General features: G+C 50.1%; 6 protein-coding genes and 1 non-coding gene across 7 annotated transcripts; 6 read left to right on the forward strand and 1 right to left on the reverse strand.

Annotated features, from left to right (window-relative positions):
- The first annotated feature begins 46 nt into the window (after positions 1-46).
- Positions 47-146, forward strand: GGI43DRAFT_t50. Its single transcript has one exon. It is a non-coding gene; the product is annotated as a tRNA-Ile (tRNA).
- GGI43DRAFT_397079 (mitochondrial chaperone BCS1) lies at positions 79-2,063 on the forward strand. The gene has a single exon (XM_083205056.1). It carries the CDS (start codon positions 323-325, stop codon positions 1,721-1,723), a length of 1,401 nt encoding a protein of 466 aa, XP_083064468.1. The 5' UTR covers positions 79-322; the 3' UTR covers positions 1,724-2,063.
- Positions 2,064-2,695: 632 nt separating this feature from the next.
- GGI43DRAFT_431356 (amino acid permease/ SLC12A domain-containing protein) lies at positions 2,696-4,734 on the forward strand (the record flags this gene model as incomplete). Its single annotated transcript, XM_083209400.1, has 3 exons — positions 2,696-3,213; positions 3,270-3,983; positions 4,061-4,734. The coding sequence occupies exons 1-3, from the start codon at positions 2,925-2,927 to the stop codon at positions 4,732-4,734; spliced, it is 1,677 nt and encodes a 558-aa protein (XP_083064469.1). The 5' UTR covers positions 2,696-2,924.
- A 1,164-nt stretch (positions 4,735-5,898) lies between these two features.
- GGI43DRAFT_397081 (uncharacterized protein) lies at positions 5,899-10,939 on the forward strand. The gene is made up of 3 exons (XM_083205057.1): positions 5,899-6,735; positions 6,807-9,773; positions 9,856-10,939. The coding sequence occupies exons 1-3, from the start codon at positions 6,405-6,407 to the stop codon at positions 10,524-10,526; spliced, it is 3,969 nt and encodes a 1,322-aa protein (XP_083064470.1). The 5' UTR covers positions 5,899-6,404; the 3' UTR covers positions 10,527-10,939.
- Positions 10,940-13,467: 2,528 nt separating this feature from the next.
- GGI43DRAFT_258156 (uncharacterized protein) lies at positions 13,468-14,625 on the forward strand. Its single transcript, XM_083200939.1, has one exon. It carries the CDS (start codon positions 13,689-13,691, stop codon positions 14,418-14,420), a length of 732 nt encoding a protein of 243 aa, XP_083064471.1. The 5' UTR covers positions 13,468-13,688; the 3' UTR covers positions 14,421-14,625.
- A 207-nt stretch (positions 14,626-14,832) lies between these two features.
- Positions 14,833-16,726, forward strand: GGI43DRAFT_397084 (uncharacterized protein). The gene has a single exon (XM_083205058.1). It carries the CDS (start codon positions 15,110-15,112, stop codon positions 16,523-16,525), a length of 1,416 nt encoding a protein of 471 aa, XP_083064472.1. The 5' UTR covers positions 14,833-15,109; the 3' UTR covers positions 16,526-16,726.
- A 198-nt stretch (positions 16,727-16,924) lies between these two features.
- GGI43DRAFT_397087 (Obg-like ATPase) lies at positions 16,925-18,918 on the reverse strand. Its single transcript, XM_083205059.1, has 4 exons — positions 18,501-18,918; positions 18,339-18,410; positions 17,801-18,286; positions 16,925-17,589 (listed from the first exon to the last, which is right to left on the reverse strand). The coding sequence occupies exons 1-4, from the start codon at positions 18,573-18,575 to the stop codon at positions 17,038-17,040; spliced, it is 1,185 nt and encodes a 394-aa protein (XP_083064473.1). The 5' UTR covers positions 18,576-18,918; the 3' UTR covers positions 16,925-17,037.
- Between the last annotated feature and the right edge of the window lie 3 nt (positions 18,919-18,921).

Genomic DNA, 18,921 nt, shown 5'->3' on the forward strand with positions numbered 1-18,921 from the left:
GGCTCATACTAAGTGACTCTTACGACACTTGGGCGTTGATTAGTCAGCTCGCGTAGCTCAGTTGGTTAGAGCTTCGTACTAATACTTCAGCTTCGGTTGAAATCTTGGTAATGCGGAGGCCGCAGGTTCAAGCCCTGCCGTGAGCAAAATTTGGATTCAGTTCCATATCTTTTTTCTTTTTACGACTTCAGCTTTTATTTGTTTCTTCCGACGTTTACGCGTGCGGCGGGTATGCATGCAGATCGGCTTAGTCATCTCTGATCATATCTTCTTTTTTGCCCATGGAAACTGAGCTGCTCCAGCCAGCTCTTCAGGTTCCGGTATGTCTGAATCACCGTCAGCTGCGTCGGTGCTAAACTTCAATGCGCTGTTCGATAATCCGCTGTTTGCCGGAGGCATTGGCCTCGCCTCCTTAGGCGCCGCCGCGGCGTTTGCTCGCAAGGGATCAATCGCCCTGCTTGGCGCTGCCCGCCGTCGCCTTCTTGTGAACGTTGAGATAAGCAAACAAGATCCGGCATATCCCTGGATATTAGCATGGCTCTCACAGCCTCGTGAGACTCCAGGCTTCATTGCCTCTCGGCTGACACGAATCCATAATCTATCAGTGGCCACGGCAACAGGAGCAAGAGGGCCGGGAGCAACCGGGCCAGTCAACGCTCACTTCTTTCTTCAGCCAGGATATGGACGGCATATTGTCAAATTTGGCAAAGCCTTCATTTCCGTCAATAGGGAGAAGCACAACACTGCCAACATGAATACGGGAGAGCCGCATGAGATTGTCCAGCTAACCACTCTCTGGGCGCACCGTTATGTTTTTGAAGATCTCTTCAGAGAGGCGCATCTACTAGCCGCAAAAGCCAACGAAGGGAAAACTGTGGTATACTCTGCACGTGGGCTTGAATGGACTCCGCTTGGCGATCCTCGGAAGAAAAGGCCGCTTGGTTCAGTCATATTAGACGAGGGCATCAAAGAGAGTATCGTGGGCGATGTCAAGGATTTCTTATCCATGCAGCAGTGGTATGTTGATCGAGGTATTCCGTACAGGAGAGGCTATCTTCTATTTGGACCACCGGGAAGCGGCAAAAGTTCTTTCATCCAAGCGCTGGCAGGAGAACTCGACTTTGGCGTTGCCATGATCAACCTCAGTGAAATGGGTATGACAGACGATAAATTGGCGTATCTCCTCACAAAACTGCCCAAGAGAAGTTTACTTTTATTGGAAGATGCCGATGCCGCTTTTGTCAACCGTCGCCAACGAGATACTGATGGATATAGCGGCGCAAATGTTACCTTTTCTGGCCTCCTCAACGCATTGGACGGAGTGGCTGCTGGAGAAGAACGCATCGCATTCCTCACTACCAATCACATTGATCGTCTAGACCCTGCACTGATCAGACCAGGCCGAGTCGACATGATGCTGAAGATTGGCGAGGCAACCCAGTTCCAGGCTGCACAAATGTGGGATCGATTCTATGGTGATGTTGACCAGGATCACTCTGGCCGAGCACGGTTTTTGGAACGCCTAGAAGAGCTAGGCCTGTTCGGAAAATACAAAGATGGCCAGGCTTCGAACCGCCATACAAGCGCTGCCGCTATCCAGGGCTTGTTTCTATTCAATAAGAACGATATGCACGGAGCTATTGATATGGTCGAGGGTCTTATCCCCAGGAAGTTTGAGGCCGAAGACTCCAGCGTCGATGGTGCAATCAAGACACCAGTCTAAAAGGTTGGTGGCGAAAGACCATCTGTGTACCAATTATGTACTTTATTTTGTAAAATTGACGGATACCCTGTTGGAAAAGGAAACAGCTGATAGCTCACTTGGGCCATGAATACGATTAATGAACAGGAAAAAATTGGCGAAGAGGAATATGGAACTGAAGACTGGACGGCATAGAGGATAAAAAGGATCAATGTCTCAAGACACAATGTCAAGTTTGCTGCTGAATACTAGATAGGCTCATATGTTGAATGTGCTTTGTAACTCAGTAGGACATTTATTTCAGCCTCGTAAATACATATCCACCAAGAGGTCACCAGTTTATAACACTACCTTAGTGCTAGCGATCTATTTTCTGGCGATTCATGCTATTTGACAGCCTTGTGCGCCGCGACCGCTGCCGCCTTGGTCTTTAAATGCTCTCCACTCTAGACCCATGGCCCCATGGCGATGTCGTGATCGGCGCCATTTTTAGCTCAGTATCTGAGACCAGGATGATCAACGAGTGCCACGAAAACGCAATGCAGTGCTCAATAGGAAGTATTCAATTATGAAACAGGGAAAGAATAAAAGAATAGGAATAAAATCGGAGCTCAATATGCACCTTAGATTTACGTGTATCGAAAAAAATCGATCTCATGGTAGCACTGATCTTCAGCCGGCCCTACATATCTCACTTGCTCCCACGCAGACCGCGAACGCTTCCCCCATCCACAAATATGTGGAGGCAAAAAACGTGAAGTGACGTGATCGCAGGCTAGATGCGCCAGCAAGGGCCCCAAAATCCCAGATAAACTAGGATGGCAACATACTAGCAAATACAACTGTAGAGGAGCGAGTCAGAAGAGCGGGAGAGACACATAAAAACTACATCACAAAAGATTGTGCGGTTCGCGCTGTGCCCAAGGTGCGTTAGTGTAGCACAACTCAAAAGAGACTTGGGAAAGGGGATTGTAGATATTAGAATTGGATCGGTCGTCTTACATCACTTCTTTATTCTTGCATCATCGCGGTGGCTGCATTGCAATTCACTTTTTTTTTTTGTCTCGAGTTGTGCCTTGTTGGTTGGTGAGCTTGTCTTAATTGCGACCACCGTCCTCTTGTCTCATTTTTGTTATTATTTAATTTCTTTATCCTGCACTGTTGAGATACCCCAGAGAGAGTGAGAGAGTGAGAAAAACAGGCATTTTGGATATTGTTTGCCATGTTTCGCCAAAACAGATCCAGCGGCAAGTTCGCCGACGAGCCGCGCCTAGACGATGTCTCAGCCGACGAGGTTCCCGAATACAATCAGCAATATAGAGCGCACAATATCGATACAAGCGATGATGGCCTGATCGACCCGGATTCGGGCGTCAAGCGTGGACTGAAAAATCGTCATCTGTCCATGATGGCGCTGGCTGGTATCATCGGACCTGGTTTGCTGGTTGGCGCTGGAGGTGCCTTGAATAGCGGTGGGCCGGCGTCGTTGATTATCGGATTCGGTGTTATTGGTATGTTTCTGAGCTTGAGAGAAGGAATCGTTTGAGCCTAATTTTCTCGTTCTTAGGTATTATTGCTTTCTCCATTATGCAGTCTCTGGGTGAAATCACCACTCTATACCCCGGCGGCGGCGCCTTCGTCTCTCTAGCTGAACGCATGGTGGACAAGTCCTTCTCTGTGGCTGTTGGCTGGAACTACTTCATCATTTGGGCCACCGTCTTGGCCAGCGAGTATAATGTCATCTGCAGTATCCTCCATTTCTGGGCACCTCAGGTCCCTCTCTGGGGCTGGTTCCTCATTCTATGGACCATATTCCTGGCCTTCCAAATCATCGGTGGCATTACTGCTTTTGGCGAGGCAGAGTATATCTTGGCACTTATCAAGATTCTTGGTCTGACGGCGTACTTTATCTTTTCCATCGTGTATGCCTCCGGAGGATTGATTGGCCAAGATGGCGCCATTGGATTCAGATACTGGCATAACCCGGGAGCCTTCAACGGCCATGGTTTCAGAGGAGTTGCGACTGTCTTTGTCTTTTGCTCTACTTTTTACGCCGGAGTTGAGTCAGTGGCCGTGGCTGCTACCGAGACGAGAAACCCAGGTACCGCAGTGCCGCGAGCCATTCGTCAAGTCTTCTTCCGCATCATCTTCGTCTATATGGGATCGGCTTTCTTCTTTGGCCTCACTTGCCCAGCTGATTCTGATGAGCTTATCAACGGAGGTGCCAAGGCGCTGCAAAGCCCCATGACGATTGCTATACAAAATGCGGGTTGGAATGGAGGTGCGTTTAAGCTGTTCTCTTTTATTCGCTGGCTGCCATCTTGTATGAATGTGACTAACCAGGTGTTGTATTTCTAGGTGTTCATCTCATCAATGCCTTCATCCTCATAACATGTCTGTCAGCTGTCAACTCATCCATCTACATCGGCTCCCGTACCGTCCTGTACATGGCGCAATCTGGAAAGGCTCCCAAGATTCTCGGTTGGGTCAACAAGCGCGGTGTCCCAGTCTGGTCAATTCTTCTCACAAACGCCGTGGGTGCCATCTCTATGATGAACGTCTCAACTGGAGCATCAGAAGCATACAGCTACATCATCAATCTCGCTGGTGTGAGCACATTCTTGGTTTGGGGAAGCATCAGCTTCATCCACTTACGCTTCCGCCGTGCGTGGACGGTACAGCAGCGCCGAGTGGACGATTTGCCGTTCAAAAGCATGTTTTACCCCTACAGCCCCTATTTCGGCTTGTTTGCAAATCTTTTCCTCGCTCTTGTTCAAGGCTGGACGACATTATCGCCGTTCACTGCTGGTAAATTTGTTGATGCGTATATCCTTTTGCCGCTCTTTGGCGTGATTTACGTTGTTTGCAAACTGTACTGGAGGGGTGAGGATAGATTCAAGAGAAGCTGGGATATTGATTTGGATAGTGGGCGAAGGAGCGATCTGGATAAGAGTGACTTTATTGGAGAGACATATGGGGAGCAGCAGACACAAAAGGTGCCGCTCTGGAGAAAGCTCTGGCAGTCATTGTAGATACCCTGATTACTATATAATGGGCCACGTTTAAAAAAAGTTAGATTTCACTATTAACATCATCCAACGACTCAGTCGATAACCCATTATCCAAAGTGTCTATCCATTCTTGCCCAACCCAGCCCATCACATGTCTGCAGATAGGATAGAGGGTTAGGGACCTCGTGTGTTGCGTTTAGTTTCGGGCTGCATGTTTCCATCAAGTCTCCAGTCTCCCAGACGTCCCATTTGATTACTTCTCTTGCGCCGTCAACGATCCTAGCTTGCCTACCTATTTCCTTCTAATAATCGTCTGTGTTGGATTTTGTCCGATTATACAGGCAACCTCCAGCCACACAAACTCAGCCGATTCACAATCGTCTTCAGCTAGAGGATTGGTAGCATTGAGACCAATTCGGCGAAATTCGTCTGCCATAAAATGCAAAGGCAGTATGGCGTCAAAGCGTATTTTGGTTCAGTGTTTCTGACGTAAAATCGGCTTCAAGTATACGAAATGGCGTTATACTTTGGCTCTTTGTGGGTGCCATACTTGTAACCAGGCTGCCAGGGATACGATGTCATGAAACATGGAGCAGTCGGCGCGGCCAGTGGCTATCCTCTGACCACTGAGAACTGCTCTTCACACTGAATGATTCATTTTTAAAACTTTATATAAATCTCTTACTATTATAAAGAATAGAATATGAGGCTGAAACGTCTTAGGAGATTGAGAGGTGTGGGCATACGACGGTTTGAATACTACAGTACCTAGATGACTATTAATACAAGGGCAAATGCACCATATTTCAGCTTCATCACATGGAACCAATTCCTTGGAGCATATGAGGGGCAGGGTGACGCCATTCATCCCTCCAATCCCTAGATAAGACGACATGTAGTGGCTCAAAGGGTTGCGTAGCTGTGGATGCAAAGCGGGAACTTATCAATATGGCCATTGACAAAGCAGAGTGTAGAGCAGATCTTCGGGATATCCCTACTAGTATTGGTGTTCGGGTGCTAGACCAGTAGTTTGATTAGCCTTTACCATTTAGTGGACAAGCACCTAGTGTGTAATTTGCATGTGCTCCAAGTATTATACATGTACTTGCAATAACACATTCCAATAATTATTTAACCATGTATCTGTTAATTAAATTCCAATTCAGAACATCTCAACTTCTACCGGGTAGGTACAGCTCTGTATAAGCCCCTCCATCAGATAACAGCTCGGATTATCCTTCTTCCCACCTCTTATCGGACAATAACCAGCTGGGGTCTGTGCACTCCCGCATCTTAGCGCACAAGGCCAGGTACAAGCGATTCCAGACTGGTCTAAGCCAGCAGAAACGCGTGGGATGAGGTCAGGGATGTATCTGTACATCCATCCGCTCTCTATCAACATTGAAGCAAGCTCCTTCGACCGTCTGCACTTCTGCACTTCTGCATCGCATCATCAGCCTCAGCATCGTCTTCAATCTCCAACAGCATCTATTCTGCAGAATTGACTCGCTTATCCCCTCGTTTTTGCGCCGCTTCCATCATCACATGTCTCTCGCTGGCCGACCATTCCGCAACCACCCCCTCGACCACCCCCTCGATCTGTCGCTCGTCACCACCAGAAGCCACAGCCTCTCTGCCTCTCGCCGGAGGATCGACAAGGCTCGACTCCGACCTCCCATCAAGTCGAGTGAATGCAACCACTAAACCCCTTTCTGTCCGCCTTCTTCAAGAGCCAGGTCGCTGCGCAGTGCACCCCTGTCCACCACCACATCCTGCTGGTGCCTCTGACCGATGTGCTTCTCACCCATCGCGAGACAGAGAGCGGCGCGCCGGCCCACGAGGTCGTCGCCTCGGACGAGTTTCTAGCCAGCCATGTGCTGCGCATCGCCGGCCCCGACGGTCCTGTAGCTGGCAAGGACAGCTCACAGAACTTGCGGGAGGCGCGAGGCAAGGCTCGCCAGTTTAACACACTGAATGGGAGGAGCGTCATTGTTAAGGACTCTTTCATCTACAGTAACAAAGGTAGGCCTAGCAAGAGACTCTCTACAGCTCGAGCAAAGCTCCTCCGATAGCTAATTTGACTACGCTCCCAGGATTTAAGAATCTTGCGCAAGCTCAGATCCTCAATGACACCATATGGTACCCAGACGTCTTCGAACCGCGACAATGGCTGGTATACTACATCTCGAAGCCTCTAATCGGAGTGTGGGAGGAGGTTAGACTTGAGCCTGCGGTACTCATCTCCGGAGTCAGAAGCCGTGCCGCCGCAGAGCAACAACAGAAGAGGCAAACTAATGGTGACTCAGCCGACGCCTTGCCGCGCAAAAAGGATATTAGGAGCTTTCACGATCTTCTCAACCATTTCCCCATGATTGCCCGGCAGATGCAGCCTGGATTAGAGAAGCTCTTTGTTGAGTTTACGACGGTCTTCCAGAAACCCCTGCCGCCTCCACCATCGGCTTCATACATTCCCGATCCGAAACCAGACGGTCCCGTCGCTTCTGCAGCCAGAAGGGCAAGGGCAGACAGCTTGACAGCCAGCTTGTCGGCCAGAGGTGGGAAAGGTCACTTGACTAATAGCTTGCCTGTTGAAGAAGACTTTTATGCGGAGGATGATGAGGATATTATGCGCGCTTCGCTCGAGAGTGCCGTTACAGCCGCCATTGATATCTTTCAAGGAGTGGATAAACAACAGTTATCTCTATTAGGCGCTACAACGGACTTGACAGGCCCACTGGTGGAAAAGTTGATTGAGCGCTACATTGCCGAAAATGTCCATGGCCTGTTGTTTGGCAAGCTTAGTGCCATTAAGAGACGAGATGACCTGGAACTCGAAGCAAAGATTCGCAAAATGGAATTCATCGATATTTCCCAGCTTGGCATTGCTATTGATGGAGGTCTCAAGGCCAAAAATGATCTTGTAACACAACTCAACCCTGCTGTCGATGAATTCAGGAGGATATCCAACGCCATGAGTCCTCAGGAAATGTTGGACCTATTACTGTCAACAATGAAGATTGCTTCGCAGCTTACCGATACTTCACGGCCTCTAGCCGGCGTCTCAGCTGAGGCTTCAACTTCTGAAAAGGCCATCATGACCGTCAACGCAGACACCCTAGTTTCGTTGCTGCTCTACGTCATTATTCGGTCTCAAGTGAAAAATCTACAGGCTCGACTCACCTATATAAGAAATTTCAACTTTGTCGAAGATGTAGATAGCGGAGAGATGGGTTATGCTCTGAGCACCTTTGAAGCCGTTTTAGCATATCTCTTTGCAGATTCAGCAGGACTGCGCCGCGCCAGCAAGAAGAACAGAGCCTTGTGGGATGCCGCCAAGGGGGCTGATATGAAGGCGCTGAGGAACATCATGGAGCCAAGCCCTGGCGCGATTGATGACGACATCGAAGACAGCGACAGCGATGCAAACGATCGAATACCAGCCAATCTTGTATTCCATCCGCGTAGCTCATCAAGACGATCATCGCTTGTTTTGAGCCCCTCGGATCGTTTCTCTCATGGTACCGGACTCGGTCACGTCTTTCCCTTTCAGATCGCCAACGGCGATGGCGCAAACGATTCAATTCTCGATCTGCCAGTGAAGAAGATTAAGAGAGTGGCCATGGATACGCGCAGCTTATCTAGCGCATCGGAATTCTCGTATCACTCCATGACAGCAAGCGTTGGCTCTCTGAATAGTGCGCTGGAGGGCGATGTATCTGTAGAGAGGCTTGCACATACTAGTAGTGCCTTGGGAGAGTCTGTCTTGATGATGGCTGTGCAAGGTGGAAGCTGGGAAACACTGGGATATCTCTTGTCCTTGTCCGGATATTATCCGTTTGACATTGTGCTAACCGACGTTAATAACGAAAACACAACACTTTTGAGCGCCGCTGTCCAGCTAGGCAACCGAGACCTTATCAGCTCGTTTCTCGATTACCTCCTTGGTAAAGCCAATCCGATACAGCTGGCGCAATATTTTTCAGTACAAGATGTCTGGGGCCGAAGCGTTGGACACTATCTGTTTAATGCGCCATGGATGATTGGTTCCATTGGATCTCTTATCCAATGGCGCCAAAGAGACAAGAATGGACAGACACCGCTTTTTGCGCTGTGCCGCTGTTACGATCACGTAGACTACTACGCCATGGTTGAGGACGGTATACGGGCTGCGCAGCAATCTCAGCTTGATGGGCAGCCACTGCATGTCGATGAGCATATTGACGGCAAAGGAAACACCCTCTTGCACATTATGAATGATCCGAGATTGGCATTGAGAATCTTGCAGTACTGCGATGTGGATGTAAACGCGACGAACGAGAAGAAGTTTACGGCATTGATGGTTGCCAGCAAATATGGCCGATACGATATGGTCAGGGCTCTCTTTGCCGACCCTCGAGTGGACCTTGGGGCTAAAGAGTTACGAGGTCTCACTGCGGTAGAATTGGCCAAAGACGACGAGGTGCGCAATAGAATCGACGACCTTGGACTTTTCAGCATGCCACCAGCACGGGATGGGCGAATCACGGGTGTAGTCAGAGCCTTTTTCGTTGAAGATAGTACGGTACGACTGGTTCTCAAATCAGCAGCTCCAACGGACCATGATAGTTACACTGTAACTACGAGCCGCCGATCCCTGACCGACTTTGAGCAGTTGGCACGCCTCCTTGCCGAGGAGAATCCAGCATCATGGATCCCTTCCATGGCAGATACCCGATGGCCATTTCAGCTGCCCTCCAGGCCGTCTCGAGCAGCGCTGCGAGATATTCAGACAAGAACCGACTGGTTCCTGAAGATTATGCTGAGCCATCCTACCCTTTCTAACCACGAGATGCTATGGGAATTTTTCTTAGTGCCGGAGCTACAGTTGGAGGCTATGGAGCAAAGAACAAAGCTCAAGGCAGAAACAAGAGTAGAAAAGGTTCGAGAAGAATACGAGCCGATGGAAGACATACGAATAGTGGAGCAATTTGTCGACCACGCCCGAGAGATGGTTCGAAGTGTCAGCTATTCGACCAAGAGCGTGACGAGGCGTGCCAATGCCGCCACTCAAGTTGCTGCTGGTGAGTACTAAATTCCATGCTCTGTTGAAAACACTTTCTCCAGATGGACTGGAACACAGCTAATGAAACACCCTTACACTAGATTATTACGATGCAGCGGCGTTGCTCTACCGAGCTGTGTTTACCATTCAATTTCTTCCGCCACAGCACATTGTCGGCATGGAGGTGTTTGTCAGAGCCATGGCGCCGGCACAGCACAACCCTCAGATTGTGTTTCATACCACGCTGATGGCGATTCAATCCACAGTACAGGCAATGCTTGCATCCCTGTCCAGGCCAACAAACCTTATTGGGCAGATTACAGCAGCGAAGCGAGAGGCGGACAGAAACGACAGTGCTGCAACACGACCTTCGCGATGGCCCCTGGGTTTGCTCGACGACTCTAGACAACGAAACCAAGAGGAGAAGGAGAAGCGGGCGCGCGAATCACGAGAACAAGCAGGATATCTCTCCAAGGAACTCCGATACACGCAACAAACGGTGGCAGCCGAATTGGCTGGGTGGAAGGAGTCACACGATCTAGTGGGCATTCGGGCCATTCGCGACTATGCCCGAGGCATGGTAGTGCAAGAGAGAATAAGGCTGGAAGGCATGATGCGGGCGTTGAGAATTGTTCGAATGGGTAACTACCAGCAGGGGATGATGAACTCAATGTCTCAGCGACGGTCTCCATCGCCTCCAACGGATGGGAAAGAAGAGACCGAAGACGGGGATGGTGTGCCATCTGGAAACGAAACAAGTGGAGCAGAGTGAGTAATGGAGTGGGAATAAAAGATGAACTTTTGTGACGGGCTGATTTCACCATCATCAACCACATGCCAGCGTGTAAGCGAGGCGACGAACAAAGACGCGTCACAAACTGGGTGTTTGCCAAAGACGCGATAGCATCCAAATTCGTTGGACAAGAGCCCTACAGGGTTGGGCCTCGACAAGGAGTGGGCTACAAAAAAAAGAACAAGCGAGGGTGAATGAATGGGACGGTTAGCGTGTGCATGATGTGTCGGTGCTGGATACCTTACGACTAAACCCTGATTCCGCCATTTGGGTTGGCTTTGGCGTTGGGGAGAAACAGATAAGAAGACTATTCTACAAGATTTTACTTTTTAATGTTCATGATAGAAAAGACAGCGATGATATTTTTTTCTCTTTGGACTGACTTTACTTGGCTCAGCTTGTGTATATGGCCAGTGATTTTTGATGTACAATATCATACTCATATCCTACTCGACGTCTGATTAGATGTGCGTATGGCTACCCTACCTTGTAACTACTACAAGGTATGGCAAGCGTTGGTCCATACACGTGGTCGAAATGCAGGGCGAATCTTCATGTCCCCACGTTGTATGTACGCCAGATAGATTAACAAACGGTGAGGCGAGTTTGATACCCGATGACAAGTCAGAAAATGAATGGAATCCAAGACTAGAGAAAAAATCCCAGTTGATGCCAGCAAGAAGCATACAAGTACGACTACGCAAGCATGGACGTAGCCTGAGCTAGCATTTAAGAGTCATAGGGACAACGCATACTGGGGCTTCTTAGATATGTTTCGAAACAGAAGATGGGGCTGGGAAGAAGCCCGTCTGCAGGACACAGGCCCAAGCTACGTTTGAGAATGGAGATGGTTCTCGTGCCCAAGCAAACATGAAACATCCGAACTTTTGCAATTTTTTCTCTTTTCTTTTTCGTGGGATGACTTGCGGTGGAAGATCCCTGAAGCGTGAACCATCTGCTGGGCCTAGGGTAGAAGCACACTTGACAGCGCAGCAAACATGAACACGTTGGTTTCTGTGGGGTGGATTTCGAGCTCTAGTTTAGAACCAGCTTAGCTCGATGCCCAAGTTAGCGTGGGAACTAAAACGGGCGAAGCCAAAGAGACAAGCAGCCAATCAGAGGGTAAAAGTGGCGTGCAGCGAGCCGATTGGCTGGGAAGGGCGGATAGACGACGCGCCCGGCATAAATTTAGGATGGATTTGAGAATGGAGAGAGAGAAGATTGAGAATGGAAGAGAGGCGCGCGTCGAGGAGGAGCAGCAGCTTTGCTCGCGTTTGCTTGATATTAGCTAGTAGCACTACCTGTTTGTACGAGTTGCAGTGCGTGTTCTGGGTTGGTATCTGGTGTCGTCTTGTAGTACAGAGTACATGGATATGGGTGGCTGTGGCGAATGAGCTGCGCGTATTTACGTTTACAGTTACGGCTTTACGAGCGGTGATTGGATGAGGAGGTTTACGCGCCTGGATCAAACTATATAGATGAACGGATGATGAATCGGATGTTGCAATATACAATATAGATAGATACTCAGAGCAAGTACCTTGTAGGAAACAAGTGGATAGCTCTACCAAGACAAGCGAATTTGCGCAACCGCCGCGGTGGGACGCCGATGCGCCGAATATGGAAACTGCGAAAAGCGCAAACTACAGTAAGATTGCTCTTCAGCTTGGGACTCTCTCTCCGATCTGCGGTTAAAAATCCAAGACGCTCGGATCACTGGCTGGGACCGACGCAGACAAAGCCGGGGGGATGAAGCCAGATTCTTATGTCTGTGTAAGACAGAGAGCCAAAAGGGAACCCGAGAGTTTAGCAGCCTGGTTAAGCGCTCGGCGGCTTGGGGGCCCGCTCTAAGCGCCCAACTGGCTGCGCCTATTTGCGGCAGCGAGAGACTTTGGCCTGTCTCAGCGGTGTAACGAAGTATTGCTAGTTGCACTTAATTTTACTTTTTTCAAATTTAAAAATTTAGAAGACGAAAAGAACGAGACTCTCGGTGTGTAAGTAGTAGTAGGTAAAAATAGATTTACTCGGTACGACCCGGACGGTCTATTGCCGCTGCCTGCATGTACATGCTGTAGCGTACCGTTGAGGTTATTATTGCGTGCACGAGTATGTACTTACTCTGTAATGTAGGTACATGCAGTACAAAGAGATGAAGAGCTCTGACCAGCCTTTTTGATTCTGGGGTCCGACAGACAGATGCATTGTAGTGGCGCCATACGAGTGGAGGACAGCGAGCCTCTTTACTTGGCGCGACATGAAAAGAAGACAATGAGAAAGATAGAAAGAAGCAGTGACGCGAACGCGAAGATGCGTTTCTTGTTTCACGCGTTAGAAGCCCAAGATGGAAAATCGCGAACATTCTGGCAAGTTTTGCCAAGCCCCCAGTCAAAGATCTCCCCAAGATCTCAAATCGCAAATCGCAGCACGCGTCCAACACACATAACCGCAAATCCCGCTACCAGCCAACAGAACACGTCCGTCGGGAACGCAAACCCGCCAAGGATGAGTCACTGGACTCGAAGAACTGCACGCTCTTCATCCGCTGGCCAGCCACTCATGGGCCCGGCGCCTGCAGCAAACCCGCTCAGCCCCCCGGACAAGTTGACGTCTGAGCCCTGCAGCTTCTTGTTTCCCCTTGTCCTGTGTAAAGTAAAGTGGTGTATGGCATTATGTACCTACCGTCGTAAAACCAGCATGTAGGCCTACATGTATTATTTTAGTGGTGGTGCGAAAGAAGCGGGACTTACAAGCCCCCATCTGGGTAGCATTTGCGCTAAATTATACCCATGTCTGTCTCTCTCTCTGCCGTTGAATGTTCATCAAAGCCTCGTCTGCCGGCACTCTCTTCTGCTGCGATTATGTACGGTCAGCAGGCTAGAGGGAGCAGATTCCCGGTATTTTCAGGTGAAGAGATACGAAAAATGAACGGGATAGAGAAGGTAAAAGCCGCGCGGGGGCGGTGACAACGTCTGAATCCTGATTTTTGAGCTCCGTTGTCTGAGCCTGAATTCGGGATATCATCATTCTTGTACGACTGACAGGCCCTACGAGCACTACTGCTAGTAGATAGTAAGCCGTACCTATCTCCCATCAAATCGGGCATCACTATAATCCCTGATTTCTCCGCTTCTTAGGCCTTCTATGACTCTTTCATACCCATCTCTCTCATATTCTCTCTCCCTCACCATCTTAGCCTCATGCTTTGCTGTACATTCACACGTCGTCAACCTTTTTTTCGTGTTTCAAAGACCATCATCGTCATATAAAATCGTGCCCAAGTGGGCAGACCAGACTACAGACGCGGCACAGCACGGGGGAGGGTGTGGACCAAAACCAGGACCAAGAAAGCAGAGCCCGCTAAGCCGCCTTGCTGATCCACGAGCCGCTCTCTCGACTGGGGCCACTTGCGACTCTCGCGGCACAGAAGACGGCTGCTGCGACTCTGGGCCGTGGGGCTGGGCCGCTAACAACTTTGGCTGGCTGGGGTGGTGCAGAGAGAATCGCAGCAACACGAACAGAACGCACGCCTCTCTGCATTATCCCACGCCCCCCTGTCTTTTCTTTCTTTCTCTCTGGCTCTCCAGACCAGACGGCTGGCCTGCAGGCCGTGGTCCCTGGCGACCATCTTCGGGCCCTCAAACCCAGACGCTGTGGGAGGATAAGAAGTCGGCTTCGTCCCTTGGTTTCCAATCGTTCTCATCTCACTCACCTCCAATCCCTCTCAACAAACCCCCCTCCCTCCAATCCTCTCTTGGTTTTTTTAAGGTTACATCTCTTATTTCCTCAGTTTTTCATTCCGTTGCTGGAGAGTTTTTTCATACTCGTCTTGTTTATCAATCTTACATTTTGCACCTTTTTGGATATTGCACTTAGACCAAGATCCTTGCTCGCTGGCCGACATAATCCAAACACTTGGAGAAACAATTTTTTATATATACAGCATTATCAAAAAACAACAACACAAAAAAGAATAACTGTTTATACTGGAGCCGGTCTCCTCTTTTCCTAATTCAGCCATCTAATCAACTTTTTTACTCTCATACCCTCACAACAACCGCCACCATGTCAGCGTGAGTACACATGCCCACATACACACACAACAATAACACCTCAAACATCTACCAATATACATGTATACTAACATATCAAGATACAGTCTGGCAGCCGACGTCTCCTTCGACTTCACCTTCCCCTCTCCCTCCCCCTCCCTCGAGGATCCCGCAACCCCTCCCATGGAGAGCCTGCCAGTCATGGAATACAGCCTCGAACACTTCCCCTCCAGCCTCTTGGAGCTCCCATACAACTCTCACAACCGCCACGTCCGATCTACATCCCGAGCCTCATCCGTCTACTCAGCCATTTCGGCCGTAGACTCAATAGCAGAGTCCGCATGCTCTCGCTTCACCACGCCTCCTCGCGCCAGCCCTCCTGTTCGCCAGCATGGACCTCTGCTGCTCCCCAAGATCCGATCTCAGGACCAGCAGCTTGATCAATCTCACATTGCCCGCGCAGCACACTCTCGTTCCAACTCTATTCGCTCTGCTGCTTCTGCCAGGGCCAGGATGGTTCACCAGCAGTCCACGCCCCCTCCTCCGGCTTCCAAGCCCATCCGCACAAGCCACTCTCGGAGTTATACCAACCCTGAGACCCTCGCCAACATGGCTTTTGCTCACATCTCGCCCTTCAACACTCCTCCCCAGACGCATGATGAGGCTCCAGTCTTCCCCTCATCGCTTCTCGCCTCACCTCCAAGCTTTGCTCAGGACCTGCCACCACCTCGTCGAACCAGTACCATTGACACTGCCACCATTGACACTGCCACCATTGACAAGTATGGCTATCCAACTTATCGACAGATGCCTTTTGTGCCCACAAACACTGCTGCTGCTACTGCTGCTGCTTCACAGTCAGATTTCTTGTTCTCGTCCTATCTCCCGCGTGCTCCATCACCATTGGCTCTGGCCGCCACTGCTACTCCCGACTCAGAACCATCAACCACTCTCATGCAGCACCTGACTTGTGCCAACCCTGCCGCATCTCTGGTCCGAACCATCTCTTTCCCTCTCCGAGATCCTTCCATCAAGCACTTCTGGTGGGATGTCCGCAGCGTCTCATCATGGTCAAGCTTCAATGCCTCGACCGTCCTGTCTCTCCCTGGCGCATCTACTCTACTCAACTCTCCAGTGCCTGCTTCTTTAATGCAAACACCGGCCTTCTCTTCTCGCCACCCCGAGACTGAAGCTGCTCTCCATAGTATCTACGCCTCATACTATCTCCCCAAGCTCAACTCTGCACTGGCCATGTCTTCCAACCGCCCTCTGCAGCTCTCAGTCCCAGCAAAGACGGCATCCGGTGTCAACGATCTCATCTTTGTTGCAAACCCCATCGGCGAGTCATCCACCGCCGCTGCCATCTTCGGCGGCAAGCCAACAGGCCGAGTTGTCGGCCTTGTCCGCAGCTTCGACCGCTTCAACACTGGCATGCGCGCCGAGGGTAACATCAAGCGCGTAGACTACCTCCGCGGCCTCGCAGCCCTGCACTACGCTATGCGCGAACACGGCTGCCGCTACGGCTTCATCCTCACTGAGATTGAGCTCGTTCTCGTCCGTGCTGGTACAGAGTCTACCCCTTTCTTTGGTGACTTGGAAATCACTTCTGTCCAGCTTAACGCCGCTGTTTCTGACGCCGAGCTCGACTCTTCGGACAACGTTCCCCTGACGGCCTGTCTCGCCCTTTGGGGTCTCTGTCAGCTTGCTGGCGATCAGATTCCTGCCGGTCACGCCCACTGGAAGGCCGAGATTGGCGCTCCCGCCGATGGCACCAGGCGAAAGGCCAAGGCTCGAGACAACTGGATTCCCAAGCCCCAGCTGGCAGAGAAGCGCGAGGCCAAGAGGAGCCGAGGCTGGGTGTGGCCTGAAGACCCTATCGGAAGGAAGGAGATGGGTAAGAGGGGTGTCAAGTATGGTGGATTGTGTTGAGTTGTTTTTCCTTTGAGATGCTTGGCTGGTACTCGCATCTCTCCTCTCTCTCAGTAGTAATATCTCTTATAATATGCTTTGATCTTTTCTTTGTCTGGTTTATGAATGGGATGACTTTAGCAAAATATGTATACAGTTAACTAATTACCCACTCTTTTATCATTTCCTATTTATATAAATACAAGACTGTTTACTTATCGACTTGAAATTATCATATTCTGTGATGTAACCACTGGCTACTTGATCATGCACCATCTTGCCTATGTAACAGACGATCTAGCATCTCATTATCTACATCCTTGAGTTGGCCAAAGGGAAAAAAAGCAGCCATTCCTACAAGAAGTGAAATTGGCAGAGTTACAAAAGATTCACAGCTACTTGATTGATAAATCGTACACATGCGCATCACAAAATGAGAATTAAATTGGTGGTGGTATTTTACTTTTTATTTTCCTAACCCAATGGCAAAAATAATCCCATTACAGGAGCACTACTTAGCAGATACGAGAAATTTAGCTCTTGGCAGCACCGGCCTTGATGAGCAAAATGTCACCATCCTCCACTACGTAGTCCTTACCCTTGGTCATGACCTTACCCTTGGCCTTGACCTCGGATTCGTCACCAAGCTCCTTGATAACGCTGTAGTTGTAGACAACAGCCTGGATAAAGGTCTTCTCAAAGTCGGTGTGGATGACACCGGCAGCCTGAGGAGCCTTGGTGCCGTTGCGGATAGTCCACTGGCGGACCTCATCGGTTCCTGTGGTGAAGAAGCTGCCCAGCTGGAGCGCCTTGCGCATCTGAACAATCAGCTTGGGCAGGGCGGACTCAGCGCCAACATTCTTCTGCTCCTCCAGAGCCTCTGCCTCGGTCTCGTAGCGAGTAAGACGCTCCTCGAAAGAGACTGAGATGGGAATGATGGGGTCGCCAGTGGCGTGTTCCTTGATCCACTCGGCAACCTTGGGGAGGTACTTGTTCTTCTTTCTGATGTAGTCCTTCTCAGACAAGTTGACAAGGTAGACGACGGGCTTGGCCGTCAGCAGGAAGAGAGGGTTAATGACCTCAATCTATTTGATGCTTGTTAGCATTGGTGCCACCCAAGGTATATGAAAATAAATATAGCAGTGTGGTAAGGCAATGTGTTCAGAATAGGTTTCTTCTCACTATGTCCTAAGACATTCGACGAGCTGGGTTTAAATTGTTCGAGCCGTCAAGGCTCTTTGTCATCACGTAAATTGCGGGGGGAAAAGGAGTCAAAAAAAAAAAAAAATTGCTTACCTCCTTGGGGGACCAGTTGCCCTTGCGGACCTCCTTGCCGTCTTGGAGCCAGGCCAGGACCTTCTCAATCATCTCCTGCTCAATCTTGGCCTTCTTCAGCTCAAGACTCTGGCCGCCCATGCGGGTCTTCTTCTTCTGGTTCTCAAGAGCCTTCTCGACAAACTCAATATCCTTGAGTCTCAGCTCCTCGCTGATAATGTCCAAATCACGAGTGGGGTTGACATCACCCTCGACGTGGATAATCTCAGCGTCGTCGAAGCATCGAACAACTTGGAAGATGGCATCGACAGCACGGATGTGGGAAAGGAAAGAGTTTCCGAGACCAGCTCCGGTGGAAGAACCGCGAGTCAGACCGGCAATATCGTAGACGGTCAAGTTGGCGGGAACGACAGACTTGGGCTTGTATTTCTCAACGAGCCAGTCGAATCGCTCATCGGGCACAATAACGCGAGCTTCTTCGGGCTCGATTGTGGCGTAGGGAAAGTTCTTCAGGCTGTCAGCACCCCGGATGAAGAAAGACGGGCGGGGGGCTTCATACAGCTGGGTTGCCAAGATTGCACTTTGTGATGGCCTGGAAGAGGGTAGATTTGCCGACGTTGGCGAGACCGACCTGGGAAAGGACGATATGTTAGGATATCGAGGCACTTGCGCAGAAAAGGGGAGCAGCCACTTAGGGCTGGGCAAGAGAGTTTCTGCTCACAATGCCACTCTTCAAGTTGTTGCCGGGCCGGCCCAGAGGAATCTTCTCCTCGACAACCGCCTTCTTGGGAGGCATCTTTCTTGATTTTGCGTAGTGACGGGAGGGGAGATAGGGGACGAGGCGTCGAGAGGATGGAGCTAGTCCAAGAGCTGGAGCTGCAGACCTTGCTGCGCGCGACGAAAAGCCAGAAAGAAGAACAGCGAAATGCGGGACGCAAGACGCGGATGAGGAAGCCAATGTGGTGGCTGTGGCTATTCCTAGTCCGAAGTGAACGGCTCTAGGAAATATCAGAAGCAAAGAAGAGCTTCTTGGAAGTGCAAAGGGGGCGCAGATGGAAGTTGCTGGCCCTTTTTTTGCCTTCGTGTTTTTTTTTTCCTGACGAGAGGAGGGGAGATGGTGTGAAAACGAAATTTAAGTCTCG

Source organism: Trichoderma evansii (assembly GCF_050947405.1).
Source record: "Trichoderma evansii strain SZMC 28006 chromosome Unknown GGI43scaffold_3, whole genome shotgun sequence".
Taxonomy (NCBI): Eukaryota; Fungi; Ascomycota; class Sordariomycetes; order Hypocreales; family Hypocreaceae; genus Trichoderma; species Trichoderma evansii.